The sequence below is a fragment of the Mirounga angustirostris genome, unplaced genomic scaffold (assembly GCF_029215605.1).
Source record: "Mirounga angustirostris isolate CCGP_5_RB_7025 unplaced genomic scaffold, mMirAng1.0.hap1 SCAF_17, whole genome shotgun sequence".
NCBI classification, from domain to species: domain Eukaryota; kingdom Metazoa; phylum Chordata; class Mammalia; order Carnivora; family Phocidae; genus Mirounga; species Mirounga angustirostris.
Window position 1 is genome coordinate 42,560,728 of NW_026991725.1, and position 10,624 is coordinate 42,571,351.

General features: G+C 58.8%; 1 protein-coding gene across 1 annotated transcript in view; it reads left to right on the top strand.

Annotated features, from left to right (window-relative positions):
* The window catches only part of CCDC40 (coiled-coil domain 40 molecular ruler complex subunit), a 40,809-nt gene extending 30,862 nt beyond the window's left edge, over window positions 1–9,947 (top strand). Inside the window, exons 17-23 of the mRNA XM_064583337.1 lie at window positions 360–573; window positions 1,691–1,860; window positions 1,971–2,062; window positions 3,636–3,756; window positions 6,425–6,613; window positions 8,347–8,505; window positions 9,573–9,947. Of these exons, the coding sequence (XP_064439407.1) occupies window positions 360–573; window positions 1,691–1,860; window positions 1,971–2,062; window positions 3,636–3,756; window positions 6,425–6,613; window positions 8,347–8,505; window positions 9,573–9,821 (1,194 nt within the window). The 3' untranslated portion in view covers window positions 9,822–9,947. The remainder of the gene's footprint in view (window positions 1–359; window positions 574–1,690; window positions 1,861–1,970; window positions 2,063–3,635; window positions 3,757–6,424; window positions 6,614–8,346; window positions 8,506–9,572) is intronic.
* The last annotated feature ends 677 nt before the right edge of the window (window positions 9,948–10,624 follow it).

Below are 10,624 nucleotides of genomic sequence, written 5' to 3' on the forward strand. Positions count from 1 at the left end.
AGCACCACAGAGCCCTCTCAAAGCTGCAGCCCAAATGGTCAAGCCCTGGCCCGTGACGGTCTGCCCCTAAAAGAAAACTTGCAAAGCCCCTTTGAGGGACAGAGGCCTGCCAACCCTGCCCTTGGCCTCACAAGGCTGTGGCGTGGTGGGGAGGGGGCCACCGGCCTCCTGAGACCCATATCTCCCACAGCGGGTCGGGGGCATACAGTGGGACCCTTAGTGCCCCCGAGGAAATGCCCCCTTGTCCTCACACAGATGCATGATCTCAGGTGGGGTCCCGGACCTTCTCAGCTCCCCTGGAAAGCAGACCTTTGAAAACAAGGAGGCTCGCTTTGCTTTTTGGTGAATATCACTTTTAGGGGGAAGAAGTGGGGCCTCTAGAGCTTGAAATCAAAAGGCTGACCAAGCTGATCGAAGAGCACAACACCAACGTGACGCAGGCCCAGGTGACCTGGCTCCGCCTGCAGCAAGAGATGGTGAAGGTCACTCAGGAGCAGGAGGAACAGCTGGTGTCTCTGGACATGTTCAAGAAGGAGATGCACATCCTGGAGCAGAAGAAGCTGCGGATAGAAAGTAAGCGTCCGGCGTCTGCAGGGACTCCTCCGGCCCAGTTCCCGGGGAGGGAGCTCCACGCTTACCCTGCACGAGGCCGTGAGAGCAAACCACAGGCTCACAGCGCCTTGTGTAACATGAGCCACTGCCCTGACCACCAGCCCCGTCGCCAGCACGGCGGAAATATCGAGAAAATATACTGGATTTGTTAAGTTCGCAGACTGAGGGGTGCTCCCAGAGGGGCACGGAAGGTTTACCGTCCTGCCGAGGGCAGGGCAGCTGGGCTGGAAATGCAGACATGCAGCAAGGTGCAGCTCCTGGGGGCTCACTCCCCTGCTCAGGGAGTAGGGGACACCTCTCGCCCCAAACTCGGGGCTGTGGAAAGAGAAGCTTTCTTCCCAGGGAGACAGGGGACACCTCACGCCTCAAACTCAGGGCCTTGGGAAGAGAAGCTTTCTTCCTCTCCAGCTGAACTTAGAAAACTGTTCCAACAGACTCCCCAGCCCCTGTCTTGCCCCAGGTGGTGTAAAAACCAGGGGTCTCTAATGTGCCAGGGTACCCGGAGGAGGGAGATGGACACCTTTCCTGGCCGCCGTCTACCCCCATGGCCCCCCACTGAGGCATCCGGGTCCCACCTGGTCCCACCTGGGTCTCTGACCAGAGATCCATGCAGGTCAGCCCGGCCATGTGGCCCTATGGGAAATGCTGCCTGGTGGTCCGGGGCCCATTCCTCCTGGACACCTCAGGCCCAGAGGCCCTGCTGCCTTTCTGGCCTGCCCTGGGGGGCGCCCAAACCCCTCTTGGCAATTAGGATGGTTGTTTTCTGCCCCCTGCCCCTGAGCTGGGCGGGGCCCGCCTTTCCTGGAGACCCAGTGTGTGAGCACCAGCCATGTCCCCACAGGTTGTTCTCAGTGCAGGGGGGTTGCCCCCCCATCCCGCGCGCCGCCCCCCCCCCCCCCCCCCCCCCCCCGCCCACCTGCTGGCTGTCCACACAAGGGTCCTTTCTGTTGCCTCAAAGGGCCAGGCTTTGGGAACGGAGCGGCCAGGAAGAGGCCCCTTCCCTCTGGCCCAGCTGGGCCCTGACTGGTGTGGGGGCTACTCTGGGAACGTGGCTACCCCCGCGTCCCCTCTGCTGCAGACAAGATCGCTCAGGAGAAGAAGGAGCAAAAGGAGATCGAGCGCCACATGAAGGACCTGGACAACGACCTGAAGAAGCTCAACGTGCTGATAAGCAAGAACCGGAGCAGCTCCGAGGGGCTGCAGCAGGACAACCTGGTGATGGAGAAGGAGTTCGTGCGCGCGCTGAAGGTCAGGCGCTCCGCGGACTCGGGGGGGAGGGCGCACGGTGGGCGGGCGCGCGTGCGGGTCCTCGCGTCCCCCGGCGTCCCCCGCAGTCGGCGGCACCCCGTCCCGTGCAGGCCTCGGAGAGGGAGACCATCGAGATGCAGGAGAAGCTGAACCAGCTGCAGGAGGAGAAGGCGGCCACTCTGAGCAACCTGGTGGAGGCGGAGTGAGTGCCCGGCCCCGCCCCCGCTCCACTGTCTCCGCGCCTGCGGAGCCCACGGGCGCCCACCGCCCACCCACAGCTGCCCGGGCCAGTTCTGGAGCCCACACTGGGGCGGGTCCCAGCGAAGGGCCCGTGTCACCGCTCGGTTCCAGCCACCCGCCCTCGCCTGCCCAGTCTTCAGGGGAAATTGAGTGGCTTTTTGTTGTTGTTGTTGTTGTTGTTTGTTCATTTGAGAGCCAGCGAGCGCAGGAGCAGGGGGAGCGGCAGGCAGAGGGGGAGGGAGACTCAGACTCCCCGCCGAGCAGGGCGCCCGATGCCGGGCTCCATCTTCGGACCCCGAGATCACGACCTGAGCCGAAGGCAGATGCCCAACCGACTGAGCCACCCAGGCGTCCCCTTGAGTGGCTTTCTTCAGGATAAAGTGTTTAAAAGTTATTTTAGTTTTATGATGCCTGGCTGTACGAGTAACCACCCCCAACTGTAGCATTCGAAACTGTAACAATGTGTGCGAAGCAGATGAGGAAAATCACACATAATTCCAAGCCCCTCCCTTCACCGGGAAACCACGATGCATATACTTTCCTTGTCCGCTTGCCTTTTAAACAAAAATGGGGTTGTGCTCTATGCTGCCCTCTGAAGCAGGTCTATATATTTCCCGTGGACCGACATTTCCAATGGGAGCGGCTGCTCAGCCACCCGCGTGGGCGCGTCAGAGCCCGCGCGAGGCTCCTTCCAGCTCCGCTGAGCCCGCTGCCTGTCCAGGCGGCTGCAAGGGAAGGGGCCCGGCTTATAAACCACAGAAATGTATCGCTCACGGCTGTGGAGGCTGGTCAAGGTCAAGGGGTCAGCTTGCGTGGGTGAGGGCCTCTTCTGGGTCGCGCGGGCTTCCCCCTGTGTCCCCGCGGGTGCTCTGTGGGTTCTCTTCTCTAAGGGCGCAGATCCCATTCATGAGTCTGCACCTCGTGACCTAGGCACCTCCCAGAGGTGACACCTCCAAACACCATCACGCTGGGCGTCAGAGGGCGGGACACAAACACTGAGACCAGGGCGCTGGCATCGGTCTTTGCTGCTATGGGAACTTCTTTTAGTTGAAGTATAGTTGACGCACAGAGTTCCGGTGGCTTTAGGCGTAGGCGCTGCGTGCACCGCGGTGTAGCTGTCCCCCGCAACGTCACCACGCGACTCCATGATGGCAACACTGACTGGGGTGGGACAGCCCCCTTCGCCCTGGGTTGGGTGGGCTGGCAGGAACTTGAGAGAGCACCTGGGCCCAGGGGTTTATGTTGACCTGCAGGTCACAGAACGGGGAAATTTGTGTCTGACAGTCGAGCCCTTCACTCAGTGCCTGGGTATTTAAACACGCTAAGTGAGAGAGAGAGAGAGGGTCCCAGGTCCCGGCCCCCTGCTCTGAGCTGCCCCGAGCTCACTGCGCTCAGCCTCTGCTCACACCTGCCTTCCAGCTGTCCACTGTGGGTCTCGATTTGGAGCGAGTCCTTAGAGCATGAGCTCGCAGAAGCATCAGAAGGAAATCTCCTTAATTTCTCCAGCTCTCACACTGCCTCTCCCACCTTTAAAGACACCAGATCATGCTTTGGGAGAAAAAAATCCAGCTGGCAAAAGAGATGCGTGCATCGGTGGACTCCGAGACCGGCCAGACAGAGATCCGAGCCATGAAGGCGGAGATCCACAGGATGAAGGTGGGTGGGGGCTCTGGGGGGCTTGGCCTCACTGGGGGTGGGCCCCCCGGGAACCCCACGGGCCACCCTGGCCAGTGGCATGGACACCATTCCCCGGGAAGGGCACTTAGAGCACAAGCACTGTGGGCTGTTTTCTTGCCGACCTCCCGTCCAGGGTCCATCCACTTGGGTTCACAGGATCACAGACACAAGACACACACAGTCATGTGCGCGGTGTTTCGCAAGACACTGTTTTACCCTCGCCCCGTGCAGTCAGCGCACTCTGACGATTCTGAGGGCTGGTGGGGACCCCTGAATCCCACGACCCGCTGGGGAAAGACACCCCACTGTCGAGGAAAGGTGTCTCGCCCGGTAAAACGTGGTCAAAGAACACGCCCGTCTTTTCCCTGGGAGCCTCGCTTTCTCTCCACCGTCCTGAGCTGGATTTCATTACCTCAAAAAAAGGTTGGTAATTAAATCAAGGCTCTCTCTGAGCCTTAGGATACAGTAAGAGCAGGTAGTAAAATCAGGCGGGCATCACTTCCACAATGCCGCTTTTAATCAGGACCCCTCTGTCCATGGAGTTCAGAGGAATTCTGATCAAATGCATATGCTACTGATAAGTCTTTAAAACACTCCACTCAATTGACTTTTCAAACCACAGAAGCCACATGTGCTGGCCGCAGCAGGCCAGACCCCCCCCCCACACACACACGCTTGCGCATGCGCACACGGGTGTGGCCGTCCCTCCACCCGCGACTCCCTGCTGCTTCCTGTCCTTCACAAAAATAGGATCTGTACGTATAGCTCAGCAACTTATTTTTTAAAAAAACAATATGGACATTAGCCCGGTTTTAACAGTTACAGAACGTCCTACGGATTTATCCTAACTTCTCGGAGCATTCCCAGGGTGATCAGAATCCAGATTGTCCCGGTTCCTCGTGCTTGCCATAATATCCTTTCTTACTGGGGTTGGTTTGTTTGTATCCTGTAGGTTAGATCTCCAAAAGTGGGGTTACAGGGCGGAGGAGTGTACATTCTTGACCAGAGCCCCACAGATCACTTCTCCAGGAGGCGCTCGAGGACGGCTGTGTCCCAACAGCCTGGGCACCTCTGGGTGTCACTGGCCCAAGAGCCTTTATTTTTAAATTGAGGTGTTTAACTGAGCCCTTGGTGGCACGATCTCATGAGCTGTGACAGAAACATACAACCACGTAACCACCCCCCTTTGTGATACCCAAATCTGCGTCACCCTCAAGTCCCTCGTGCCTCCTGGGCTCCGCTTCCCATGTCCCTGTCCCCGACTCTCAGGATGTCACAGAAGCAGACCCCGTAGCATGAATTATTATTGTGAGTGTGGCGTTTCTCACTCCCCATAACACGTCTGAGGCTCCTCACGTGGGTGAGGTCCAGCTCTGTTCTCTGTGCGTCATTCTGGTGGCGCATCTGAGAAATCATTGCCTGGCCCAAGGTCACAAAGATTTTTCTCTTATGTTTTCTTCTAGAAGCTTCATACTTCCACATTTTCTGTTACGGGGTATTGAGCACGTGCCTGTGTGTGTGTGTGTGTGCACTTCCTCAATTTCCTATTTCCATTTTTTTATTTCTTGGCAATTTTAGGGAGTTTTTGCATATCACGGTTACTAAGCCCCACCTTGGACACCTGTCCCACCCGTTCTCCCTCTTCTGCTGCTGGCCTTCACGCTCTCTGCGCTGGGTCTCTCCTCACTCATGGGGTCATTACTATGCATGCTGTAAGGCCTGTCTGTCTCTCTGCATGGCTTCTAGGTTTCCTGGATTGCTCAAGATGGTCCCCGCAGCTTGAAGTGACACAAATATGTTCCCAAGTTCTCTGCACATGTTTGCACGTCTTTAGGTCTTGAATCCACCTGGAATTAATTTTTGGACATGGCGTTAAATAGGGGCCCATCCCTGTTCTCTCAGCTGGGGCGTGAGTCATGCTGGCATCCCCAGATAATCTGTGCTTGTTTGCTGAGCCAACGTGGAGCTGACAACAGCCCCCCACCCCATCTGTGCCGTCCCCATCCTGGGCTCCCACCACTGCAGACTTTAAACGTGGCTGGGCTAGATCTCCCACCACCATCTTGACCTGGGGGTTCCTGCCTGTTTATCCTTTTTTATTCTGAATCAGATTCACTGAAGCAGAACATACACACAAGGAGATGTACTTATTTTCAATGTCTGGCTGGATGGGTTTAGCCCGGGCCCACATCTCTGCCCCCACGACCGAGACAGGACACTCCTAGCACTCGAGAAAGCCCTCATGTAGCCCTTACAGTCAGTCTCCTTGACAACCAGGCCCCAGCCCTGGTCCCACAGACCCTTCACATCACCATCTTCCAAAACCACGACTAAGAAATCAACGTTGGTACAGGTGTCCCTGTTCTCTTGGCTACTGTCTCTTTTCTGCTCCAGAATCCTGCCCAGGCTGCATGTGGCAGTCCTCGGTCTGCTAACCTCCCCTGGCCTCTGACAGTTTCTAGTTTCCCCATTTGTGTGTTCTTTACATGGACCTTCAAATCATTCTGACCAGTGGGCAATGGCTCCAGATCCCTCTGTGCTCGGGCACGTTCCCCTTGCTGTCTCCCTGCCGGGTCAGGGGTCTGTGGAGTTGGTGGAGACGGCGCTGGCCACTCTCCCTCACGGCCCCTCTGCCCTGTGTACCCAGGTCAGGCATGGGCAGCTGCTGAAGCAGCAGGAGAAGATGATCCGTGACATGGAGCTGGCCGTTGCCCGCAGAGAGACCATCTCGACTCAGGCCAAGGGGCAGTCCAAGGTGGACAAGAAATTGCTCACCCGGACGGACTTCCACCACCAGCAGACAGAGCTGCGACGCAAGATCAGGGACATTCACAAGGTGGGGGCCTTGCGACAAGGGGGGAGCATGCCGTGGACCTGGTCACACTGTCCTTCCAGCCTGTTTCTCAGCACTGCCCCTTCTCCTGCCCCCATTCCCAGAGCTGGAGTCAGGGCTGCCGTGTGGGGCTGTTTTACCAGGCTGAGAAGTGGCAGTGGGGCGCTGCGGGTAGAAGGAGCCTGGCTCTGGAACCAGACAAGCCGGCTGTCCCCTGCACCCTCTGGGCCTGAGCCCCATGACCCACGTGCCGGTTCTGGGTAAAGGTGCAGTGGCTGTCACTGGGCCCTTGAGGGGGGCCGGGCTACGACAGGCCCTTTCTTTGGAAGTCTGTCTTGGGTTTAACAGAAGAGCTACACAGAGCAGTGCCGCCCAGGGCCAAGATGGCCAGATTTCAGCCCCTTACCACCTCACAGAAATGGCATCAGGGACGCACAGCGTGTTGAACCATGGCTCACGTGTGAGTCCCTGTGTCTCTGACCCTGACTGGGTGCTGGGGACAGGCTGATGGGCACTCGGAGGGTCCACATCCTCGTGCACTAGGCCGTATCAGCAAGCATGTGGTGTGTGCCCTGCCCAGCACCCACTCCCCTGGCCGTCGCCGGGCTCTGGCTCAGACTCCCTCAGCCCCCTGCTACCTTGGGCATATGTAGGACCTTTCAAAGCCCGTGTTTCTGCCTCTGCCAGGTGGAAATATGAGCAGTAACCCCCTCCCGGGTAGGTGAAGGCTCACTTGAGACAGAACCTGGTCTCGGAGCCCCACTGGGCTCCAGACAATCTGTTCCGCTCAAGGCTCGGGCATGTTGCCTGACAGCTCTGTGCCTCAGCTTCCTGACCTGTGAAATGGGTACTCACCTTGTGGAGCTGTCCAGAGGATTACATGGAGACTGTTGGGATAGCGTCTGAAGGTCTAAGTTCTGTACCGGGAGAGATTAACTGAAAATGACAGGCTTGACCCAACTGCTCATTTGGAAATTACTGGGGGCAGCAGAATGGCTTTTCTTGGTCCTTGTTGGCCAATCCTCTCTGCCATGCCGGTCACTCATGATGTCCATTCCTCTCCACCCCGGGGCTCCCCAGCTGCCACCTCTGCCCTGCCCTCCCCGACCCCCGCTCAGCTCCAGCTCTAGGTGGGATGCATCCAAGTCCTCCTGCCACACACTCCCCCACGTGCCACACACCCAGCAAGACTGCCAGCGTTTGTGCACAGACTGGCCCTTTGCACATCCCAAATTCTCCCATGTCCCCAGCTAGACCCTGAGAGTCACTCTGTCACCTCTACTTCATTTATCCACTGGATCCCACCAGCTGCTTCCCCACCAGCCCCGGCTGCCCTACCTCACTGTGATGGAGCCAGGCCTCCTCCACTCCCACCCCCAACACCCCCCACCCCACGAGGCCTTAGCTCCTGCCCGAGGCATCTCCTGCTCCCACTCTTGGCATGCAGCTGCCCAGCTGCCCCTGGTCCCTGTGCCCTTGCAGGCAGACCTGCTTCAAGCAGGGGACCCCCATTTCTCTCTCCCAGCCATGCCTGCCTTTGGGGAGCAGCCTGCAGTGTGGGCTTACCTGGGCCCTGGCGTCTCACTGGGACTCACCCCTCCAGGTCCTGGTTCCTGAGGGGCAGGGACTCCTTCTGCCCTCGTGGGGATCCTCCCCAGATTGTATCCTTCTAGCCTGACTCTGCCCACTAAGTAACCAGGAGGCAGGGTCCCAGGACGGTCCCGTCTATCTCCCAGGCCACCGAGGAGTGCACCAAAGCCATCTTGGAACTGGAGGAAACTCAAAAAAACCTGAGCAGCTCCCTCTTGGAGAAGCAGGAACAGCTGTCAACAATGCAGTCCAGCATCGACGAGTTGGAGGCCGACCTGGACCGGCTCTTGGCCCTCAAGCAACAGGTAGGCCAGTGCCCCGAGGGGCGAGGGCCACAAGTAGCCAGGCATGGAGCCTGCCCCTCACAGCAGCAGTGCACCCTTGGGCAAGGCCTCCTCCTGATGCAGTTAAGCTCAGGGATCCCAGCACTGCCCAACGCTCTGTGATCACTCACTCACCTCACATGCCCTAATAATCGAATAATATCGCACATCTTTTATGGGCCAGGCCCTGCCCTGGGTGCTAAGGCTACAGAGCAGGCCTCCTGAGGGAGGACAGAGGGACACATGATAAACAAAATGAATGAAAAAGATAGCTCGTGTTAGGTGGTGATAAATACTCCGGAGAAAATAAAGGAGAGAAAGGGCACTGGTGGGGCACGGGCGGGGGGGGGGGTGTGTGTGTTAAGTAGGGTAGTTCGAGAAAACATTTGAGTCCAGGCTTGAAGGTGGCAAGGGAGTGAGCTGGCTGGGTAAAGCAGGTCAGGAAACCACTCTAGGGGCAGCCAGAGGCCAGCAGGCTGGACCTGAGGGCAGAGAGACCACACCCCATGCTGTGCACGGCCAGGGGGCGGCGGTGATCTTGACTTTGAGCTCTTCTCAGGGGTGTGGGAAGACAGTGGAGGGTTTGGGGCTGACGCATGGCTCAGATTTAGGAGGATCACTCTGGTTCTGACGTTGAAGGGTCAAGGGTAGACAGAGGAGGCCTACTTGAGGTGATGCACAAACCGGGGCAATGTAGCCATGAGGCTAGTGAGAAGCTGTGGGATTCTGCATATAATTTCAGCTGCTCCAGTGGGATTTCCTGCTAGACTGGATGTGGTGTGAGCAGAAGAGTGGGGCCAACTGGGTCTGCAGGGTCCGAGCCTGATCAGCAGAGATGGGGGAGGGAGCGCAGGGAAGTGTCCACTGTGGGACCGGCACCCAGCAATGTCAAACGTCTCTCAGACAATGGGCAAAGGAGAAGGCCCAGCTCACTGCGCATCAGCCTCTTCTCCCCCTGGCATTTCCTCCAGTCCTGAGTTTGTGTGGGGGCAGCAGGGGTCCTGTTTCAAACTGCATAACCTCATGCGGGGTTTTTTGTCCCACCCAAGAACCTGTCGGAGCTGGTGGCCCTGCAGACGCGGGTCAAGCACCTCCAGGCTGTGAAGGACGGGAGGTACGTGTTCCTGTTCCGCTCCAAGCAGCTGCTGCTGGCCGAGCACAGACGCCTGGACAACCGACTGGGCGTCATCAGCACCATCCTCGACCACGTGAAGGGCGAGTACCCCCAGTTCCAGGAGGCCCTGCTCAAGGTCAGCCAGACCATCGCCAGCAAGCTCCAGCCGTCTGAGTCCCCCTAGAGAGCAGCCTGGACCCCCACCTTCCACGGCCTGCTCCTCCCCCCCCCCCCCCCACCGTGGAAGAGACCAGAATTCTGTGTATCAAGCCATGTCCACCCTCAGAGAGTGACGCCCTTTTAGAGAAACAGGTAGGCCCGCATGGTAGATCCGGATTCTTTCAGAGCCCCAGCAGTTCCAGCCAAGTCGACTCCCAGCGTTTCCGGTGGCATTTCGGGGAGCCTTCCACCCCACGCCGGACTTGCTCGGGGTCCGGGAAGGCATCCGCCTCCTCCCCGAGAGTGAGCAGAGGGGGCCGCGGTGCCTCCTGCTTATGCCCCGGTCCCGCTCCAGAGTCCGATGTGCGATGTCCGGGAGGAGGGCCCGATGGAGAGCGGCGAGGTGCCCGGCGCCCCGAGGACGCACCGCCTCCCCAGCTGTCGCCGCGCAGTTCTCACCCCTCGTGTGATCCCCTGGGGTGACTCCGCCCCCGCCCCGCGTCCTGAGCACCTGCCACCTGGCAGCTTCTCCGCGCCGTCCTCGGAAAGGGCCTACAACACCATTTCACTTTCAAACTTTTCAGCAGAGAAATAAATTTTTTTCTGCATGCGGCACAAAGGCGTCTTTATCCGCCAGCGCGTCAGAAACAGGCCCCGCCCGCGCCGCACCCTCGCGGCGGAGGCGCCCCTCGAAGCGCCAGGTCAGGTCGCACAGCCGCCGCGTTTCGGGGTACGAGACGCTTTCCCTTCCCGAACGGCTTCAGCGGACGGGCTGCGGAGTGAGCGAGCCCACGGTCCCCGTCGGGCAGGCCCCAAGGCCGGCGCCCA